At 48.1% G+C, this 23,444-nt stretch overlaps 1 protein-coding gene across 2 annotated transcripts in view; it reads right to left on the bottom strand.

Annotated features, from left to right (window-relative positions):
* Positions 1–23,444, bottom strand: part of AKT3 (AKT serine/threonine kinase 3) — a 2,870,184-nt gene that overhangs the window by 1,338,027 nt on the left and 1,508,713 nt on the right. For both annotated transcript variants that reach the window (XM_069607962.1, XM_069607961.1), the window contains one exon: positions 20,694–20,835. In XM_069607962.1, the coding sequence (XP_069464063.1) occupies positions 20,694–20,835 (142 nt within the window). The remainder of the gene's footprint in view (positions 1–20,693; positions 20,836–23,444) is intronic.

Below are 23,444 nucleotides of genomic sequence, written 5' to 3' on the forward strand. Positions count from 1 at the left end.
GGACTGGAACTTCTGAAGTCGCCACGGGACCTAAGAATCCGACGAGGGAGAAGCTGAGCCGACCTGCCACGACACCACCACCGGTGGAGCCCTGCTGGACTGCCTCACCACTTTTCCCAACGACAGAGGGGATCTCCCGTCGGAGAGTCTTCTTCCTTTGACTGGTGGGGATAACCAGTTTCACCGTCTTTTCGCCTTCCCTCGTGGCCACCTTGCCTGTGCCAAGCACCCCGGCAACCGGGATACCACGTTTTACCACGACCGCGAAACAAAGGTACCACCTTTAACCAGAAAACTCTGCGGCTGGTTTCTGCACTGGTAGTGCAACGACCTTCATCTTTCCTCCAAGTCGAGATCTTCTCTTCCCCTGGAAGACGACGCAACTTGCACCCACTACCAGGAACAACTGCCACCGCTGGAGGATCCTTCCCACTTAAGGTACCGTGTCCCGCCTGGCTTCCCTTGCTACCGACTGTACGGGGTAGATTTAGCCCCCGGGTTTCGAACCTGGGTTAGCCTGGGACACCCTGGCTAAACTTTCCTAAGCCTCTCTAAACTCTTTTTTTGAACCCTCTGCAAGACTTTCTAAGCCTAGTGTAACTGTGTGATCTTGGGCGCATTTGTGCTCTGCTCTCTCTAAGAGTGGGCCCAGCCTTTGGACTTTGGCTCACCAGTGACTTTTGCTCTTCTGCCTTGCTAACAGTGTTCCTGAACCTTAGATTGGTGTACCTTTCCATATTCTGTCGTTTTCCCTCCCTTTCTCACAAACTTATTGGAGTGCAATCTAGTTAAGCGCTCACCTCTGTATGAAAATAAGTGGTGTTTTACTGTGACTTATCTGATAAGGAAAAAGGGGTGTACATATTACAATAGTAACTGTGTTTAGAATATTTTACAACAAGAGTGCTGGAGTGTTTCAAACCGTGTGTTTTTAAATAAATAATTATATACTTTGATACCAAAGCTCTGGTCAGTGTTTGCTTTTATTGTTGTATCTGAGTGCCTATTGTGTATACTTTGCATACTGCCTAACTCTTCTTGAGGGAAGTCTGACTGCTCAGCCACAGCTACCAGGTAAATCTGGGTGGTACAGACTGCTACCAAGTGGGTTTACTGCCAACACCTGTAGTCTTAAATCTTTTGCAGTGTTCCCTAAGGGAACTGCACAGGTTTCTGCCTAACACCTGGCAACGTTCTTTCTGCTGAATGTTCCTCCAACATATTCCTCATCTTTGACATGTAATGTCTAGCTTCAGCTGCTTTGGAAAAATATTTCGGCAGAGGTTGCTGTGCATCAATGGCGTCGAGCCGATGTCCCTTGAAGGCCTTGATGGGACAGAAGCTGTAATAGCATGGGAAATTCTACAGAGGGGTAGGTTGGGAGGGAGATGAGGTATACGTTGGAGGCACATCCAGTCGAAAGAAAGTTACCAGGTGTAAGTAACTTGTTCTTCAAATGGATTGTGTCCTCCAACATATTCCTCATCTTTGACAGACTCCCAAAGCAGTATTTATGATAGGAGGAGGGTGTAGAATTTATAAATTAAGGATGTTCCAGGGCAGAGTAAAGTACTCCCTTAACAAAGGCAACGTCTTGAGAATGGAAAGCATCCAGAGAATAATGCTTTCTAAACGTGTGTATTGATGACCATGTTGCAGCATCACAGATATTCCTAATAGGAACGCCCCTTTGAAGGGCTGTAGATGTAGCCATGCCCCTGGTGGAATGAGCATGCACACCTTCAGGACGGTCTTTGCCTGCTAGCCTGTAGCATTCAGATACGGTAAGAAAGATCCATCTAGACAAGGTCTGTTTGGAAACAGCGTGGCCTAATTTGAGTCCTGTGTATCCTATAAAAAAGGTGGTCGTCCACTCAACTTTGACATTTTGGAGATGTAAAAATATAACGCTTTCCTAAGGTGCAGCCTGTGAATCCTTTCCTCTTCCTTACCAGGATGAGGTGGAGGATGGAAGGAAGGCAGAACAATTTTTTGACTTAAGTAAAAAACTACCTTTGGTAAGAAGAAGGGTATACCCTTAAAACAAACCTATCCTTGTGGAATATGGTAAAAGGTGGCTTGGATGAAAGTGCCTGCAACTCGCTCACTCTAGGGGCCGATGTTAAAGCTACCGATAGTATTGTCTTATAGGTTAACAACCTTAACGGACTGTGTGCAAAGGTTCAAATGGAGCACATATCAGGAATTTCAAACCCAGGTTGAGATCTTGAACCTGAAAAGGAGAAGGCGGGAACACATTAGTGAGCCCTTTTAGAAATTGAGTCACCAGTGGGATCTTGAAATAAGAACATTATTCTGACGAGTGCTTAAAGATTGACAGCGTTGCCAAGTAGCCCTTAATGGTGCCAACCTGCAGACCTTTATTTGCCAATTAAAGCAAAAAGGATAAAACATCCGTAGTTTTACACTGAAAAGGATCAACATTCTTTTCTCTGCACCAGTTGCAAAACCTATCCCAACGGCACCAAGACTTTGTTGCTGGCCTTCAGGCCGAAAGCAACACCTCCTTTACTTCATCTGGGAGGTCCCAATCCTTATATCTCAGCCTTTCAGGAACCAAGCGTGAAGGTTGAGAGTCATGACCTCTGGATGGAGAACCCGACCCTCCTCTCGCGAGAGAAGGTCTTCACTTTGTGGAAGACGCATTGGAGGACAGATGGACATGTCCAGAAGGTCCGGGTCCCACATTCTCCTGGCCCAATCCGGGGCAAATAGGATGATGTGTTTCCTTAATCTTCTCAACCGCCTGATACCATGAGGAATGATGGGGGGTGGGGGGGGACAGGAGGAAACTCATACAGAAGTGGAAACTCCCAGTCCACCACAAACACGTCTCCTAGAACTCCTCTTGGGGGAAATTTCCTTGAACAGTACTACTCGCACTTCCGATTGACACCGGTTGTGAACAGATCCACCTGAGGGGTTCCCAAAAGGATGAAGATCTCTTGAAGGACTTCCTGAGCTATTTCCCACTCGTGGAAGACTGCTCTGCCTTCTCAGAGCGTCCGCCACCGTGTTCGCCTCCCCGGCTAGATGAACTGCCGATATAGAGATTCCTTCTTGAATTGCCCAAGAACAGAGTTGCATTGCTTCTCTGCATAGTGGTAGTGACCCTACACCACCTCTCTTGTTGAGGTAGTACATGGCCACTGTGTTGTCCGTCATTATCAGGACATTCTTTCCTCGTACCGAGGGCAGAAAAGCCTTCAGCGCTAGTCTGATTGCTCTGAGCTCCAAAAGAATGATGTGTAGTTTGGACTCTGATGGAGATCAACAGCCCCTGACTGTCAGATCGTTGGCGGGGGCTCCCCACCCACTGAGTGAGGCGTCCGTCACTACCGTAATCTCTGGCCATGGTTACCAAAAAGGTTCTCCCTTCAGAATATTTTCCTCGCAGGCCCACCAGAGAAGATCCTGTGAGACTCTGGTTGGAATCTGAAGTCGGGCGGACATGTTTCCTGATAATTGGGATCATTGTGTTCCGAGAGCCCATTGAAGGGATCTCATTCTCCGAAAAATGCAGGATGCCATGAGGCGGAGCAACCTTAAAAAAAAAAACAAAAAAAAAAAAACACGAAGGCCAGAAGAGTTTGGGCACTCTGAAATTTGGTTACCATCTGAAAAAATGTCTTGAGCCCTTACCTCGGGTGGCAAGCTCTTTCCTGAGGATGCATCTATCACAGCTCCGATATATTGGAGCTTTTGGGAAGGTGTCATATGGGACGTCTTGTAATTGAGGGAGAAGCCCAGTCTGTAAAGAGAGTAGCAGGTAATACTGAAATGATCCCGGGCTTGTTTGCGAGAACACGCCCTGATCAGCCAATCATCCAGGTAGGGATAGACATGAATCCCCCCCCCTCTCCTGAGACTTGCTGCCACCACCGCCATCAGTTTGGTGAAAACCCTCGGCGGAGATCAGCCCAAATGGCAGGAGTCGGAATTGATAGTGCGAGCCGCGAACCTCAGGTATTTTCTGTGCTTGAGATGGACTGGCACATGAAAATAAGCATCCTGAAGGTCCAATGAAGACAACCAATCCTGAGGTTGGAGGGCCTGAAGGATCTGAGAAAGAGTGACCATCTTGAACCTGTCCTTCCTGAGGAACTTGTTCAAGTATCTCAAGTCCAAGATGGGCCTCAGTCCTCCGTCCTTTTTAGGAGAATACCAAACCTTGTTCCTCTCAGCTACAGGCACCCGTACTATAGCGCCTTTCTCTAGCAGGGTTAAGATTTCCTGCACAAGGAGCGGATCCGGAAACCTCAAACAGTGTTTCCCTGGTGGATTGTTCTGAGGCTTCTTTATAAAAAGGAAGGCAAAAACCGTGGGCTATTGTTTCCAGAGCTCAAGCATCTGAAATAATGTCTCGCCATTCTTCTAGATGCTGAGACAGTCTGCCCCCCCCCCCCCCCAATGGTGAGTTGTGACTCAAGCCCTCAGAGTGATTTTGTAGCGGCTGTTGCAGAGGCCAAATGGTAAAGAGGCTGCTGCTGCTTGAGCTGGCTTGGCAACTCTACCTCGTCCACCACGAGGACATTTTCTTTGGCCTCTGACTGGCCATTCCTCTCGCCCTGCCAAATAAGGAGTAGTAGCGAAAAGATCTACACCTCCAAGGTGGTCCACTAGGATGAAAAGGCTGAGGTTGCCCAACAGTGGCGCCTAAAGATTTGTCAGCCGCCTTAGAGGTCTGCAACTTCTGAAGGCTCTCTTCAGCCTTGCTGCCAAAAAGATGAGACCCGTCAAATGGCATGTTGAGAAGTCTAGCCTGCACATCAGGTGCAAAACCTGACTTTCCCAACCACACAAAACTGCGCATCACGGTGCTGGAAGCCATGGACGTGCTGATGCTATCTGCAGAAGCCAATCCAGATTGAAGGGACTCGGATATGGCTTCTTTGCCGTCCTTAACAATAGCTAAGAAGCTGTTCCTTTAATCCACTTTGGGAATATGCTCTGCTGCCATAGAAATACACTCCCATAGAGTATACGAAAACTTTGCAAGGGCACAAGTGGAGTTGGCAGATTTTAATGCCATGCCCCCTGCAGAAAATACCTTTCTCACCAGACTCTCCAGAGTGGGGTGCTTTGACAGGTAGCCGGGGTCGCTACTGAAGGGACCGTATTTTTTGGTGAGATTTTTGTCAACTCCCGGATGAGTTTCCGTAGTCTCCCAATTCCTGCCCACCTTTTTTGAAGTGCCGCATGGAAAGGCAAAACTGGATCAGTAGGTGGACCCTTGTCCAGAATATTAGTTCGATCATCTTGGTCGTAGGGTGCTGGAGGCCTAGACCAAACCAAGCATTCGCCAAGCTTAGACATGAGCTGCCTGTAAGAGGCGTCGGCATGCTCCCCTTGTCCTGGTTTTCTGAACTCCAGCTCTGGAGAGGTGTCAATTCAACTTGGACTGTGCAAATCATCATATAGATCTTGCATTCTGCTTTCCTCTGAAATAAGGCAGGCACATTGGGTGTACCGTATTGAAGCCCAAAATGGGCATCTTCATTATCTGAACGCTCTACCTCCTCAAAAATTGAAGTTAGGGACTTGAAAAAGTTCTTCGGGAGAGGAGTATAGATTTTTTCTGGTTTGGAAACCAGAGGCTTCGATGTTGTCGACGTCGTCAATGTTTTCTTAGACAGTGCCTTTTTAGGAAGTCACTTGGTTTAGCTGGCAAAACTGGCGTCTACTGTTTTGGCGATGTCGACAATGGCGTCAGTTTAGCGGGGGTCGAGGGCCTAATGGATGTCATTGGCACAGACGGCATCGAAGGTCTCCAAGGCGTTGAAGACCTCGACCTCTCCCCATGTCTCAAGTGATCCTTCGATTTCTAAGATCGAGGCCTCAAGGGCTCTCGATGAGGATCATGCCTTTTACCCGGGCTCGAGAGGGTGCAAGTTTTAGGCCGAGACCTCATTTCCGACTTCCTTAGAAGGATCGGTCGAAGCACAGCTTTGTTTCTCGAACATTTTTAGCATTTCCACATGGAAAGCTCCCCATTCTGCTGGGGTAGACTTTTTCGAAGGGCGCACAATGCTTTCGGGGGAACCGTCCGACGAAGTCGATGAAGGAGACCTGTGGTGCCTCCTCTTCGACTTCTGCGAAGATGACGAGTGGCGGGAACCACTCCTAGACCTCGAATGCTTGGCCTTCTTCCTCCAAGAAGAGTCGACTGATCGATTGAAGGCCTAGCAGTTCTGGACTTGGGTGTTTTGCCTACCTTGAGTTTGCCCTTCCTTTACCTCAAGGCTTTACCCGTCATTGCTTGACACTTGCAGCAAGCAGCATCATCGTGGTCCTCCCCGAGGCACCACAGGCAGATTCGATGTAGGTCGGTAAGGGACATCTTCGAACCAAAATCTCTGCACTTTTTAAAACTGGACTTCAGTGTCGAAGACATCATTGTCGAGATTGAAGACAATCGCTCGAAGTAACAAACGTCACAATATGAGGCGCGCACCAAGTTTCAAAAGAAGCAAAAGCTGTTTGTGGAAAAACGGAACTGAGGCTAAAGGGCGCAGCGCGTGCTACATATATCCTCTGATGATATCAGGCCTTCGAGTGACATCAATTCGATGCCATCGATGCACAGGGCCCTCTGCCGAAATTGTTTTGCAGGAGCAGCTGAAGCTGGACATTACATGTCAAAGATGAGGAATATGTTGGAGGACACAATCCATTCGAATGAAGATTTTCCAAGATAACTTGCAGGGAAGGATTGATTCTATTAAAGACAGAGGTTAGCATTATCCCAACCATATAAATGCAGCACGTTTGAGCTATTACAGTTTTCTGAGGCCAGAGCATGAGGTTGATTGAGGAGGGGCCACTGCTTGGACTAGTTAAGACTCAGCAGCCACCTTCTTTTGATGAACTTGTTTGTGAGGCACGTACTCTGGAAGAATAAATGAAGGATAAAGTGCATTACACTGGTATCCCTATGTAAAGCCCCAGAGTATGACCCGACCACCCAGGCTATGCAGTTGCAGATAGTGCCGGCCCAGACACTGCTTTCAATGACATCCAGGCCATAACAGCGCAGAATAGGCTCTGTATCGCCATCTGGGGAGAGGGAACACCAGCTCTTCTGGCATACTCAAGAGCCATAGCTGCCCCTGAGAATGCCAACAGCGAACCGCACTTGTGCTGCTTTAGCATTTCGAGCCACGCCTTCTGGTGGGTTTGTGCACATATAAAGTACATCAGATTTTCACAAAGGTTTCAGGCCTTGATCCCTCGAGTACACAAAATGGTAGGAAATGCCAGCGATGACCAGGAAGCAGAGCACAAGACTTCTCACAATCACTATGAGCAAGTAAAGCAAGAGAACATCAAGTCTGTGCCACAAGATGGGGCCAAGGCTGCAGTGACGACCAGTGGGCAAATCTGATAACCTGCATCCACCTAGATTGGCTGGTCCACCCCAAGACGAAGATCATCTGTAGTCTGACTACCAGTAACCATTGTCCTAACTGGACCGCAGGAACAAGCGCTACTGGATAGCGGCACACAGATGACCATTGTGATCTGTTCTACAGCAAGCACTTGATGCATATTCCATTAGAGGCCTTGGTTGGATCGAACCTTCTCTACCATAGGACATAACACCGTGCAAATATCAGGTGTACATCCAGGTCAGGCTGCAGTTGCCGCATGATGTAGTTGGAGGCAGTAGCCCCCACCCATCGACAACTTGGTTATGGTCTGCAGCAGTCCAAGCACAGAACCTGCAAAATGGGTGGCGACTGGAACCAATCTATCATGTTAGATGCACTGAATACACTATGTTGAGAGATGGCTGGAGCACAATATGCCAGCATGTTGTCCATTCACCCTGTGTGTGTACCTGCAGAGACATCCAGTCCAGAGCTCCAACCAATGGACCTGTTGGAGATGTTTGCACCACCGGGTTTGGGCAGATCCTGATCCTGGAACACCACCATGATGGTGTCTGACAGACTGAGGCTCAGGGACCAACGTCCAAGATGTCTGGTGACGGAAGCACCAGAGAGTGAGAACGCCCAAGGGGTTTACTGGTATTCCGGACCGGATCTGCAGCCCGTTAAGGCACCGGTCATTGACAAATAAGACGATCAATTTACCAGGATGCATCTTTCTTCATGGCACAGTTCTTCTACTAGACCACTTTTGTAGCCCTAGCGAGTGTTGCTACCAGTACATCCTAGACGCGACTGGAACCGAAGACACTGGATGTTAGAGACTCACCGGAAAGGGACAAGGGCCATCTGAGGGCACAGCTACCCTGAACACAGAGGCTTTCTCCAGTAGCCCCTGGGACATCGGCAAGGCCCATGGAGTGGACTACCAAATCAGTATGAGTGATGCGATAGTGAGAGGTCGCAATCGCAACAACTTGCCTCATGAGAGGAGGATGCACACTGCCACCGTGATGACCTTTTACACGCAGGAACCATCCAAGCGTCCCGGAGCTCCTATGTTTCTCCCATCATCATTGCCAGGCAGAGGAACGGGATATCTGGATTATCGACATGCACCAGAAACACGTGATCCCAGTTGGGGATGAGGCTGAGTTAGAACCGGCTGTGACAGAAGAGGCATCCCCCAAGGGGGCAGATGACTAGGCAGCAGTACCTCGCATTGATTGGTCCGAATAGGAGACCCTTCATTTGCTCATTTCCAGCAGCTTCTCAAGCTATTAAGACACAGATCAGCAGAAGGCCAACCGGAAGCAAGTGATGATGCAGAGGGTGATTAGTTTGGTATCTACCACAACTCCTTAATAGATTCAACAATAGGGTGGGTTCCTACACTCACAGGTACAAACCCAAACTCCTAGAGAACTTGACCCTCAATTTGAATGTGTTCCTTCGTCGTGATCCTGTTCCCATCGTCCCTACTATATTGTGTGTGGCAGAGGTACCATTATCCATTCCCTCACTGGAAGATAGGGACACTGACTCGCTACAGTGTACACAGCTGCCTCAGGGGGAACACCTAGATGAAGCCCCTGATGCTCTGTCGTTTCACCAGTGAGAGCAGGCCAGTTATAACATTAACATACAATTCAACAGGGGTCTAGTGTGTGGTTCCCATTGCTGGCAGACAAGGCCTGAGTGGAGAAAGTTACTGGGAACCAGCCCAATGCTGCAAACGTCTGGCTGCTTCTGGCATGCACGATATATAAAGGGAATCCCCCCCAACCCCGCTCCCCCCAGTGCTGCAAAAGTGCTGTGGTGTCCCTTGCATACACTAACTTGGGGGCACCCCCACAGACTGCTGCTCCCATGCCTGCCTGCGGCCCCTTTCAGGAGCAACAAAACAAAGACCTGCAGCAGTGTTAGGCAGAATCCTGTGCAGTGCCCTTAGGGACCACTACACACGATTAAGACTACAGGCGGCAATACAAGTTTTACCTTTGGTGCAAGGCTGTATTACTATGTCAGAGTGGTAGCAGAGGCGAGCAGCCAGGCCTATCTCAAGAGTATATGAGCAGTAGCAGAGATTACACAAAGGGACCACAATTACTGTGACTCAAGCAAACACTGACTCAAGGTTTCAGGTAGAAAAATATAAGTACATTTATTTTTAAACTATTCGTTATAAACACAACACTTCTATTAAACTTAACACAAACCACACGTCAAATATACTACAACTAACCAATTCACTTTGTACAGTATGTCTCAAGGTAAGTACCCTGTGTTTGAATGAACCAGTGTTATGAACAAAACATGTTACCGTGAATACGATTGCGATCACTTTTTGACAGTTCGGTCTACTAAATAAACGCGTATCCGTGACATGAAATTCTACCGGGGCAAACATACACTTAGCACCTGAGATACCCAGAGGGAGCAGGAGGCAAAAATCACAGGCAATATTTTGGTTAGGCAGACAGAATCGAGAAACACTCAAAGACAAGAGTTCAAAAGTCAAAGGGCCGGAGCCAGGGTCAAGTGACACCGGGGGCCTGTTGCCGAAGATCACACAGTCAGATAGTTTACGATTCAACGTTGCCAAGAGTACTTCGATATTGTCAATGTTCGGAAGCAAAAGTTATAGGAAGGAGGGAAGACAAGGGCAAGCCTTGGAAATGAAGAAAAGGGGTTCACCCAGTTTCCTCAAGCAGAACACAGTACCTTATTCCAATGGTGCAGCTGGTGCCCTGGCAGTTGTTCCGGTTGGTTTCCCGCAGACCCACGATTCCTGGATCATCGTTGTGAAGGAGGACGTCTGAAGGGGGTCTGCACCACACAGGGATGAAGCCGGCAGCAGCGACAATGAATAAAAGGTGCGCTCCTTAACAACAGGAGAGGCTCTTCAAATGGCTATCCGGACCACTAGAGCTGTGTGCAGCGATTTCGACCAAGGAAGAGGATCCTCTGGCTGTGGAAGATGAGCTGGTTATGCCCACCAGGCTCAAGGGAAGAAGACTCTGGACTGGATCTCCTCTTAGTCGTTGAAGGGTAGATCGCTCAGGACTGCAGCAGGGCTTCACCGGGACGGGATAGTTGCAGCAGCCGTCGTTCTCTCCGCTTCTCTTCGGTTCCTTGTAGTTCCAGTGGCGACTCTCTGACTTCTAGCCCAAGAGACCTGCCTTTTATGCGCAAAACCCCCATTCACACAGCCTGGCTGTCAATCACCCAGCAGGGGGGTTGTCCAGCCCGGACAACCACCTCAGCCAATCATGGCAAAGTGCGACCTGGGTTTCCAAGGATACCCTGTGCAGGGGGGTGACTACACCCCTCCCTCACATTCAGCCCACCTAGACACCCAGGCGCCTGGTGGAGGGCTTCTGAGCAGAAGCCCGCCAAAAGACGGTGAACAAAGAAGGCAAACCTAGTTTGCCGTGCAAAGTAAAACACAAGAAGGACTTTAACAAAAAGAAATGGCGAATAAACCCAACCGGAGCCAAAAGAAAGACGATTTGGTCAAGCGGGTTCATGTTTGAGGCTAATATAATAGCCAAGAACAATACCACGTTTATCTAATATAATCGCTGTAGAAATGTTAGGGTAGATACCACTGCCACCAGCCAAGTCTAAATGTTAAAAGAGCGAAACAATGCTCTACAGATAAAAGGGATACCAATTAACCCTTTCCAGTACTCCATGGAAGATGGGGTGTACTGGATCTGTGGTAGCTTGACTAAGTAAAGTTAATGGCAACTTTACCCTTTTCTGGGGGACTGTAGTCAACCTCAGAAATGGAGTCGGGGGAAGTCTCAAAGACAACCCTGTGACATGGCACTGAAGGTGCTGGGTGACACACAAAAAGAAGGGGGCTACTGAAGTGGTGTACTTCAGAGTCCACAATCACAAAAACAGAGAATTACACATGCCAAAACATAGGTAAGAGTGGGGGAAAAGTTCACACTCTTATCAAGTGGAAAAACAAACTCCAGAAGTCCAGCAAAGCTGCTGGGGGACTCACTAGGTGAGTGAAATTAGCCATAAATGAGAATTCTTCTTAACAAGCAGCAAGGACTGAGACAGCCAGGTGTTAGGCAGAATTATATGCAGTACCCTTTGGGAACACTACACACAATTAAGACTACAAGTGACAGTACAATTTCACCTTTGGTACAAGCCTGTACTACACAGTTACAATGGTAGCAGTAGCAGAGCAGCCAGACTTATCTCAAGAGTAAGTGAGCAGTAAAAATAGTTCCACAAAGGACAGCAATTACTATGATTCAGGCAAACACTGACTGAAGGTTTCTAAGTAAAAGAATATATATTTATTTTCTCAACAGTTGTATAACACTTCACTATTCTAAGCAAGTTAAAGATCACAATCATAAATACACAACACCACTTCCCTTAAATTCCAGACAAGTTAAGCTCACAAAATGAAGTGGGAGCAAAATGGCACTCCAGCCATTTAAAAGGGAGGGAAATAAAGTTATTAGAAATTAGGCAAAACCAACAGGTAAGTACTCAGGGCAATTGAACAAGAGAGACTACAGTGAGGAGATCAGCTAGAAAAGGTGTAGGGCCAAAGTCAATGGGTCAAAAGTGTTTTGCTCAAGATCACACAGTTCAGGGTAGTTTGCGGTAAAGTTCATGGCACAGATTCCGGATGAGGTTGGTTGGTAGAAAAGTTAGTTCAAAGAGAAGAGAAGGACAAGCCCTCAGATTGGAGAAAGATTTCAAACACTTTCACCGCAGCTGAACGAAACGGACAACTGGATTTGCACAGTACCTTAAAACGGAGAGGGAGCTGTAGCTGAGGCGGACGTTGCTGGTGGTTCCTGCAGGCTCACGGTTCCTGAAGCGACTGTCGGACTGACACGAAGTAAGAAGACTGAAGGGTCCTGCGCCACCCAGGGAAGAAACCAGCAGCAGAGCAAAACAATGAATAAAAGGTGTGCGCTCCTTAAAACCTAAGCAGGGTCCGACCTTCCTGGCTATCCGGCCCACTGTAGCTCTGTATACCGAATTCGACCAGGAGGGGTCCTGGCTTGTAGTTTGGGTGAACTGGTTGGTCCCACCATCTCAAGGGAAGAAGTTTCCTGGAGGATCTTCTCTGTCATCAGATTCGGAGATTCGGACCTGCAGCAGGGCTTCACTGGGCGGTTCAGTCGTGGTAGGGGTACTCTTCTTCCAGTTCCTCATTGGTTCTTTCGTTCCAGTGGCGACTCTGCCTTTCCAGTCCCAGAGACCTGCTTTTTATGCAGTTTCCCCCCCATTCATACAGCCTGGCTGTCAATCACACAGCAGGGTGGCTGGCCTGGCAAGGCCAGTCCCCTTAGCCAATCAGACAAGAGTGCGACTTGGGTTACCAAGGGAACCCATGGCAGGGGTCCGAAGATCCCTCCCTCAAATCCTGCCTACCTAGACTATCAGGTGCCTTAAGGAGGGCTTATGTACAGAAGCCTGCGAAAAGACAGCGAACAAAGGAATCATCCCCGGTTTGGCGCGCAGAGAAAAACATGAAAAAGACTTTAACAAAAAGAAATAGCGAATAAACCCAGCCAGAACCAAAATATTATGTATTTGGTCAAGCAGGTTTATGTTCGAGGCTAATATAATAGCCTAAAACAATACCACGTTTATATAATATAATCGCGGTAGAAAAGTTAGGGTAGTTACCACTACCACAAGCCAAGCCTTAATGTTAAGGGAGCGAAACAAGGCTCCAAGAGGAACAGACAAAAAAGGGATAAGAGTTGACCCTTTCCAATCCTCCATGTAAGATGGGGTGTACTGGGTCTGTGGTTTAAAATGACTATATAAAGTTAATGGCAACTTTACCTGTTTCTGGGGGACAGTATTCAGCCCCAGAAAAATAGTCAGTGGGAAGTCTCAAAGACAACCCTGTGTCACTGCACTGAAGGTGCTGTGCAACACACACAAAAAGTGGTGCTCATGGAGTAGGTAAGGCTCCAGTGGCAAGATCACACAAAAAGTGAACACACACACACACAGCAAAACACATTTAAGAGTGGGAAAAATGCTCACACTCTTTCCAGGTGAAAAAAATAAACCCTAGAAATCCAGCAAAGCTGCCGAGGGACTCATTAGGTAAGGGAAATCAGCCATTTAGGAGAATTCTCCCCAACACCAGGCTTCCTCCCAAGTAAGGTTTTTTGTATATTTCTTTTAAGGTGCACTTTATAAAGGACTCTTATTGTATATTTTTAAAGCATTTTTCAAAAAACATCCTGCAATAAATCTTTATAATTTTAAAGGACTCTTTCGTTCTAAGAAGCTTGTTAGTTTCCTGCAGGTACTTAGGTATTGTTATAGAGTTTGTATATAGTTTCTACTCTAATTCCCCCTAAGGAACAAGTTACTTACCTGTTACTGTTGTTCTCCAGCATGGGTCTGGCATGGATTCATATGCTCATGAATATTCCCCGACGTCAGGCTGAGAATTCTCAGTAAAGAAAAAATCAGTTCCAGTTTCGTTTCTGAACTGTCTTTCTACTAATGACCAATCACTGGTCTCTGGGTCATACTGCCCCCAGCCAATGACTGCCCTCTACCTAAGACCTTCCTCTGGCAACCATCTTCAGATTTGGTAGCACGTAAAGTGGCAGTAGGACCAAAAGAAGAGCCACAGAGGGGTTGCAGGGAGGGTTTGCATGTGAATCCATGCCAGACCCATGCTGGAGAACAACAGTTACAGGTAAGTAACTTGTTCCTTCTCCAGCATGGGGTCTGGCAGGGATTCACATGCTCATGAATACAAGAATACATAGCAGTACACACATGCACAACCACGGGAGGTGGCAAGGCTCAACATCAAGCATTTCAACAACTCAACATCAAGTATCCCTTACCTCGTCACCAGGCTCACCTTCAAGCGAACAGGATGTGCAGCACTGCTTGGCCGACTCTGGATTCCTCCCCGGAATCCCCGTCGATGCAGTAGAATCTCGTGAAGGTGTACGTCGACCTCCACGTAGCAGCCCTGCAGATGTCCAGCAGGGGCACACCAGACAGGAACGCTGTGGTAGCAGCGATCGCTCTGGTTGAATTGGCTCTCGGACGGCCGGGCAACGGTCGGTTTGCCAACCGGTGACAGTGCATGATGCAGCGGGAGGGCCATCTGGAAATGGAAGCCTTCGAGAGGGCCTTCCTTCCCTTGGTTCACAGGTCCAAAGTTCACAAACAGCTGTGATGTCTTCCGAAAACTCTGTGTGTGGTCCATGTAGAACTTCAGTGCCCTAGCCACATCCAGCGAGTGCAAAGTCCTCTCAGCTGGCGACGAAGGCGACTGGAAGAAAACAGGTAACACCAAGGGCTCGTTGAGATGGAAGTCCAACGGCACCTTGGGCATGAATGAGGGCTGCATCTTCAGCACTACCCTCTTCTCGTGGAATGTCAGGTATGGAGGTTTACAGCAGAGGGCCTGGATCTCTCCCACTTGTCGTGCTGAGGTGATAGCCACAAGAAACGCTGTTTTCCACTACAGGAATTTCAACGGTGCCGAATGCAGAGGCTCGAATGGCAGGCCCATGAGTCTGGTCAGCACCACGTTGAGCTTCCATGCCGGGGCAGGGGCCTTCACCGGTGGGAACGAGCAGAAAAGTCCTTTCATGAACTCCTTCACAAGGTGGTGAGACCACAGCGATGACCGCCCCGGAGTTCTGTATACTCCGGAGCCCCGGAGCCTCTTCAGGATGAGTTCTATCGCACCCTTTTTCAGCATTGCTCGTACCTCCAGAAGTAGCTGTGGCACGTGATTTTCCTTCCTGGCCAAAGGTGGTAGACGGGGACACTTACTTTGGAATTCCAGAGTGTGCCCGTGGGCCAGCGCGTCCAGCACCCAACAGTCGGTGGAGATGGACTCCCACGTGCTGACGAATTTCGCCAGCCGGCCTCCCACCAGGGTGCTTGGGTGGAGGCCCGACGTCATGGCCGGTTCAATCTTGCTTCGCCGAGGCCTTGCCGCCTTGGCGACGTCCTCTGGCCTTGCTGCGACCTCTGTAGGCCTCTTGCGACGATGAGCGGGCCGCTTGGCGGTACGAGGAACCACCACCAAATCCTTTGGAGGCACCTTGAGACTTGCCTCGGGGGGTCTGAAAGGACGGCCGCTGTTGATGGAGAGAACCCAAGGCCCAGGCCGTCTCGGTGTCCGCCGTGATGGCCTGCAGTGACTCGTCCACTGCCTTGCCGAACAGGTTGTTCCCGTCGAAGGGGATGTCTGGTACCCTGGTCTGAACGTCCTGATGGAAATCGGTGGCCTTGAGCCAACCGCGTCAGCGAAGGCAAACGCTGTTGCCCATCTGTCGAAAATCGGTGTCTGCGATGTCCGTGGCCACCGTGATGGCGTGGTCCGACGCCACCTCGCCTTCCTGTAGGATTTCAAGGGCCTCCGCCCTTTTGTCGTCTGGCAGGAAATCCAGGAGGGGAGCGATCTTAAACCACAGCTCCCTGTCGTAGCGCACCACGATCGCGAGGGCGTTGGCCGATTTGATGACCGCCGACGAGATGACTCATCGTCCCATGGCGTCCAGCTTCTTCCCCAAACCGTCCGGTGGGGAAGTGGAATTTGATCCCCTCGCCCCAGCCAATTTCTTCTTGCCCGCTGCGGAGACCACTGAATCCGGGGACAGCTGAGCTCTAAGGCACATCGGGGCGGAATCCGGGACCTGGTATTTCTCCTCATACCGGTCCCTCTTCGCAGGAGCCGTGGGCGGGTTCTTGCGCAGCAACAGTCCTTCGTTCCAGATGTCGTCCAGTAACAGTACTGAGAGGACGGTCTTCCTCTTGGCCTCCTGCCGTTGGTAGAGGAAACCCTCCTTCTGCTCCTCGGGACAAAGCTGGTAAAGTTCTGATGCCCTGGCGATCATGGCATGAAAGGAGCCAATTTCGTCGGGAGGGGAGGCACGGGCAGGGGGTGATGGGAGATCCGTGCCGTCGTCACCACCGTTGTCATCCGTCCCCGTCGTCCCCGTTCCCATCTCATCCCTCGGTGGAGGGGAAGGAGGTGAAGGCTGGAAAGGAGGGGGGGTGGGGATGGGTTCGCCTCCTCTTGTTCGGTGGGCTTCCCGACGGTCCAGGCGCCGCTAGATCGTCCGCTGTGGGTAAGGGCAACCTTGTCCTTATCTCCGTACACAGGGTCTGGATAGCCATCAAGATTGCTCCCGAGTTGTCCTGTGGTATCGGCATCGGTTGCGACGGCTGGGCAGTGGGGTCCTCCTCGTCGGCTCTACCGTTGGTCTCTACGTCCGCCTCATCGGGATCCCTCCCGTAGGACCGAACGTCCTCGAACCTCTTGTCCAGGATCTTTGCGACGCCAGCCAGCTCATCTTTGGAGGTGGCATCTGTGTCCGTTATGGCTACCTTGCCCCCCCCTCTTTCTCCTCCTGGGGTTTCATTGGGGTCTTCTCGATAGGCTGAAAAGACTATTCCCTCCGGGTTGGCAGGGAAACTCTAAGCCCGGCAGTAGTCTCCACTGGAGTAGCCTCCACAGGCTTTGCCAGGGCCGCCACAACTACTCCGATCGAGGCCTTAGCCTGGTGAATCAGAGCCTTCGTGACCTTGGGCATGCCGGAGGCCTTCAACCTGGGGGGGGGAGGGTCGCTGCCTCGCTCCCCCTAGGCTGTCGCCATCGGGATCGACCGGGGCTTCTCCTGAAGCTTACCCGGGTTCTCTGACTTGATCTTCACCGAGCCAGAGCGTTGGCTAGTGGTTGATGGCGTCAGTGACATTGCGCCCTGCCTGGCAGCCAAAGAGCCCGAACCATCAGCGCTCCTGGTGCCCGCGGACTCGCGGTGCTTTGCCTTTTGTTGGGCCCCCGTCGCCAGAGCGCCCTCAAAGGTCTTAGAACACCACTCGGACTTCTTCCTCTTCTCACCTGCTGCTGGCCCTCTTCCCCTCCAGCCAGTTGTCCGTTCTGGCATGTTCTTACAAAACGCACAGTCCTTCTCCACGTGCGATTTCTCATTGTGAAGGCAGTAGACGCACCTGGAGTGCTCATCTTCCTTGAAGACATTCTGCAATCCGCATCCTGGGCAGCTCCTGAACAGCTTGGATCCAACAAGTGTGTGGTTTCCTTTGTTCTGGGCCATGACCACGCGGGGTAGGCCTCAAAGATCTTCCTGAATCCTCCAAGAAGAGAAAACTCGACGAAAATTCACCCTTGAGGGGCGTAGAAAAATTCTGAAACAGGTCACTGTTGATCGGAAGTAGAATCGGTTGAGTTTGAGGCTCGATTGACCAAAAATATAAGAGTAAACTATCCCAAAAAAAATGCAAAATGCAGTAAAAGCTCGAGAGCTATAGAACAAGGACTCCCAACACTTGAACGTGCGGTAAAAATTTGAAGATGGCTGCCAGAGGAGGGGCTTAGGTAGAGGGAAGTATGACCCAGAGACCAGTGATTGGTTCTTAGTAGAAAGACAGTTCAGAAACAAAACAAACTGATTTTTTCTTTACCGAGGATTCCCAGCCCGAAAGGGATTATTCATGAGCATGTGAATCCATGCCAGACCCCATGATGGAGAAAAAAAGCTCCAAAACTGTGTAGTTGATATTTAATACAACCTTGCGTTTCTTTCCTATGGGTTTGGTGACTCCTAACCATGTCCATTTCCCGAAGAGGTGCACCTAGGGTGATCCAGAGCTCAAATAAGTGGGGCACGCTAGAGACAGTTAAGAGACGGGTTAAGTATTTAACACTAAGAAAAAGTATATTGCTGTACCAGCCAAAACCTGTCACCCACTAAGTGTGTTAGGACCACCCCAAGCTTCAAACATCTGTGCAATGTAGAGTATGCCTTTGCAGTCATATGCCCACATTCATAGGCAACCTTTGGCATTAGGTAGTCTAACAATATGAGCTGATCAATCCAAGGCCTCAATGGGCTTGATGACTCCTTCCTTTCTCACACCATCTGCTCAGCTTCACATTCAGCAGATGTCTTCCCATCATAGGTCTCAGATGAAACTTAGAAGCCCACTGGCAAAGTGGTGCCCTTTTACATGATCCTATGACACAATTTAAGTTGTCAAGTTTTTCTACATATCTGTGGCAACACATCTCCCAGGTGTGTCCTCAATGATATCTAAGTTTAACCCCTCTTGTATCCTCACTTGATTTTCAACATTATCAGTGGCACGTGTTCTCTACATCCAAGCAACTGTGATACCTCTACTTGTGATACCTGTGTGCCCAGACACGTGGAAAGAAGCCACTGTTAAAACTATTATACAAAAAGGGGTATAGGTCAAATCCCGGGAATTATCGCCCCATCTCCCTTTTGGACACCTCTTATAAACATTTTTAAGGCTTTTTACTCCACGCCTACCTATGCCAATAAGCTGGACAGTAACCTATCCGGCTTTCGTAAGGGGACGAGTACTGCCCTTAAATGGCTGATTTTACAGCTCCTGAAAAACCAGGCGTTTCAAACAAAAAGGACCATTAATCTCTCATTTGTTGACATATCCAAGGCTTTTGATTGCGTGGATCGCAATAAGCTATGGGGGATCGCAATAAGCTATGGGGGATGCTTAGGCTGTGGGTCTGCCTGAGGTCTTGGTTTCTATGTTGACATTCTTACATAACACCTGAAGATCAAGGTCAAATTGGATAAGCAGGGTAGCTATTCAAGGTGGATCTCTGCTAACCGTGGTCTGCCACAGGGTTGTGCTTTAACCCTGTTTCTCTTTCATTTGTATATCTTGGGAATCAGGGCTGCATTGGCGGGGCCAGGGGTTAATCCTCTGAGGTTGGGCCAGGTTGTTCTCCAATATCTCCTCTAAGCAGATGACCTTGTCTTAATTGATTATACAGCAGTCGAATTACAAGTCCTTTTCGTGGGCTCAGAATTTATTTAGGGAATTGGGCCTTGCGGTAAATGTCATAAAATCCAAGATCTTGATCTTTAACCATAGAAGATGGTATCGGCGAGATCTAATTTTGGATGGTACAATGATGGAACCAGACAACAAGTGGTGCCTGAATTTAAATACTTGGGCGTTAGCATTAGAACTAAACAAGCTATGTCGCTGGCGACTGATGAATTAAAGATAGGTGCTATTTCAGCGGCTTCCCAAATTAATGTTCTCTGTAGAAAATATGGTCATTTTTCAATGTTACCTGCGTAACCAGGTTATTGTGCGGGAATTATGTGGGGCAGAGGTGAAGGACGTCAATCACGATTGGGCAAAGCAGGAGGCTTTTGTGTGGAAAAGGTTTCGAAAGCTTCCTGGCGGCACTCCTTTCCCCCCCGATAAAGCATATCTTGGGTATTACCTCGCTGAGCATGAGGGTTGACTTGAGAAGAGTACTTCTCATGCGCTCCATATTGTTTCCTCCAGTATTTACCCGTATGTTTGTTCAACTCAACACATTGTTTAAACAGGGTAATTGTGTAGTTCTTGAAAATTGGGTTCAGTGTTGTCGATGATGGCTGATGAATCTATTTCTCTGGAGAAGCTGAAGTGTAATCCAGGCAAGGCGAAGTTCACTTTACAAGGCTGGTTGGATCAAAAACATGGAGATTCTCTGCTCGTATATAATATTTGACCCCAGCATCGTCACAACACCTTAGAACTCTTTAGTTGCGTACCAAATTAAATAATCTTCCTATCAGCGATGTTAAATATCGTCGATCTGGAGCGCCTTTAACTGATCGTCAATGTCACTGCTGTAATCGAAATGTGGAAAACTGAAAGCACCATATTAACTGTTCCATTTTACCCATCGGGCTGAGACTTTTAAATTCTATTTTAACATTCAGCCACTTTTAACATGAGAAGACTTGTGGTGGAATTTATTAAACAATCCAAAAGATAGGCTAATTACTGTAATTAACGTATTGAAACTGCTTTCATCATTGTATGAAATTAACTTGTGGTAGACATGTTTTTATCTTGTATTTTGATTGTCTGCATGCGTGTAAAGTTAGTCTTAACTAACTCACACAAATACATTTAAAAAAAAGATTCCTGTACTCTCACTCCTGTTCTCCGTACATACATTTCCCCCCTCAATATTCCCCAATTCAGAACTTGACCTAGGCCCTGAAACGTCTTAAACTTGTATGGGGATTGCCCTTATGCAGCAGGGTCAACAACTCATGAGAGCAAAGCCTTCACATCTTTTGCTAGAACGCTCAAATAAATTGTACATGTCATAGTTAAGAGTGAAGTCAATGGTTTGTCCCCACAACCTGCAGCCCCAGAATCAAATTACTTTCAAGGGCTCTCTTGGAAACCAACAGATGCCCCTCCTACCTTTCGTTTATGATGGGTGGTCGAAGCATCCATCTCCTCCTCTATGTTATCCATTTGCGAAGTTGGGCTACAGCTCATTCTTTCTTCTTCCTGTCTCTGAAGTCTGTCCGCCACAGCTTGTATGGCTTCTGTCCATTCCTCCCTATGAGCAAGAGCAGAAACTTTGGTGGTTTGATACTTTGTCACGGTAGAAACCGGATTCTCACAAAATAAGTTACTAGTATAGCATATTTTTCTACATGCAAAAGGCCTTAATTATGTCAAGTTACTGCACTTAAAGCATGCATATCTAAACCCATACGTACTTAGTAGCAAGCATTTATGTTATTTGTTTGTGTATATATATATATATATATATATATATATATATATATATATATATATATATATATATATATATATATATATATATATATATATATATATATATATATATATATATATTTTTTTTTTTTTTTCTCCTGGGAGCTTTTGCCAGTAAGCAAAGGGTTACATTGTTTCCTTCCCTCTTTATGTGTGCCATTGCACTCTTATTGACCACATGCTTTGTCCATTTTTTGCAGCAATGGGCATAGTTCTCAGTGTGTGTGCTATAACAGGGGGAGGACCCATGTGTGACACCTATGGAAGCCAATAAGGGATTTTCCTGAAAGGAATGACAGTGGGTGTAAATTCATTTTCAGGAGCGTCTATGAAAGGATCCAGGGGTTTTTGGTAAGGTGCCTTTCAGACACTGAGGCCCCACTTGGTCCTTTCCTTCCACGCCGTAGTACTCCTCACCGTAATATTTTATCATTCCTTTCCCTTCTTCCTTCCAACTCGCCTTGATCTCTCCCTTTCTATTGCTCTTGCCCTCACCCTCTGCTCTCTTCCTCTCCATCTCCATCTCTACTCCCCTCTGCTATTGTTCCTTCTCCACCCTACTATACCCCTCTCTGCACCACCACTACGCCTCTCCCCAACACCTTTGCTCAGTCTCCCTTCTTTCACTCTGCCAATCACCTTCTCAATCACCCACTTGTCTACTAGTCTCTCACTGACCCCTTTTAACTCGCACCAAAATACAATTTCCGCTCACCAACTAATAACTCAATTTGCACACTCCTTCAGCAATCCCTCTCAACCATCCTCTGCACTGTTGTTCCACCCCTGGTCTGTTGGTTGTCGCCCTAGCTTTATCTCAACAGAACAATCCACACCACATAGTTTTCTGTCCACCTTTTTACCCCCTTCCCTTCCCTTACCTCTGCATTGGCTTTTTGCCTTTCTCTCTCACCTGGCTTCACGAGCCAACCGCTAGTTTCCCTTTCTTCAGGGGAGGTGTTACAGTTGATCAAACAGATAAAGGGGTCTTAAGCCCCACCACTTTCATGTACTGAGGTCCGCTGGCTCCAGGCAGTAGCAGCCAGTCGCATGTATAGTCTATGTCCCAGTTTGTTTTAGGGTTTTATAGAGTATTGATCGTGCTGGTTTGACCAGGGGACCGTTCTGCAGCTCTGTCACAGGTAAGGAACTGGTCTCTGGGAGCTTTGTATGGTGCGCAGAGATCGAGTGGCCTGCTTTGCATACTCGCTGGAGTTCTCTCCTTCATTCTGCTCTGTCGTGTAGTGTGCCGGACTTGCTTGCGGGTTGCTGTGAGTCCTGACAGCCCTCTGCTGTCCTACCATTCAGCTTGCCTGTGCGTTCTTCCACCACTAGGCATGCTAGACATTGAAGTCAAACGGGACAAGAAAGACTGCCCAGCAATATGCAGAACAGGCATGGGACAAGAAAAGGTGGCACTTAATTTTTGCAAGCAGGCAGAAGTAGAAAAGACCAGGAATGGGGTCTTTCCAGCTCCCACACCCCGCCTCTGGGTCAGGACTGGCTCTGGTGAAAACCCTTGTAGGCCCACAGGGTGAGAGGGGACCCCATCCCTCCTGGAGCAAGAGCATCAGACTTCATGAGGAGAGAAGTGGGGATAAGCTATGATAAATAAAGAGAAGACTTTCAGACACTCTGGATAATGGACAGTGAAAATTCTATTGTAAAGTGTGGCGAATTGGAAGGAATCGGACACATTAAGAATATTTTGACTGACATTTAATAAAAAATGTTAAGAATAAGACCCATCTTTCCCTACTGCTAGAGGGTATCCCTGTGGATCTAAATAAACTAAAGGTGCTCGTCTCTCAGGAAGTCCCAAATGAATATGTTCACAGTCCAAACTAATTCTAACTGACCAATACTTTGTTCACTAACTTAACCTAAATGGGTTAGATGAAGTAAAAAAAAATTTTTTTTTTAAAAAAGCGCAGTTGGAATTTTGAATACGAAAGGATCCACTTTCTCTTTCCTGCACCAGCTGTGAAATCTGTTCCAATAGTAACAGTATAGTGATTTAGTTGCTGGTCTTCTAGCCGAAAGCAACACATCCATCACATCTTCCGGAAGGTCCCAATCTTGGTATGTCACCCTCTCAGAAACCAGACGTGAAGGTTGACAGTACTGATTTCTGGATGAAGATGCCCCCCCCCCTCTTGCAAGTGTAAGACCTCTCTTTGGGGAAGATGAAATGGAGGGCAGATGGCCATCTCTAGAGGTTCCGGTACCACATTCCCCAGGCCCAATCCGGAGCAATCAGGATCATGGATTTCCCAAACTTGCCCAACCTCCTGACGACATAAGGAATTTCGGGGACTGTAAACGTGTACTGTAGTGGAAATTCCCAGTCCACCAGGAATGCATCCTCTAGAGCTTCTCTTTGGGGAA

The sequence above is a fragment of the Ambystoma mexicanum genome, chromosome 4q (assembly GCF_040938575.1).
Source record: "Ambystoma mexicanum isolate Mex_15411 chromosome 4q, UKY_AmexF1_1, whole genome shotgun sequence".
In the NCBI taxonomy this organism is placed as follows: domain Eukaryota; kingdom Metazoa; phylum Chordata; class Amphibia; order Caudata; family Ambystomatidae; genus Ambystoma; species Ambystoma mexicanum.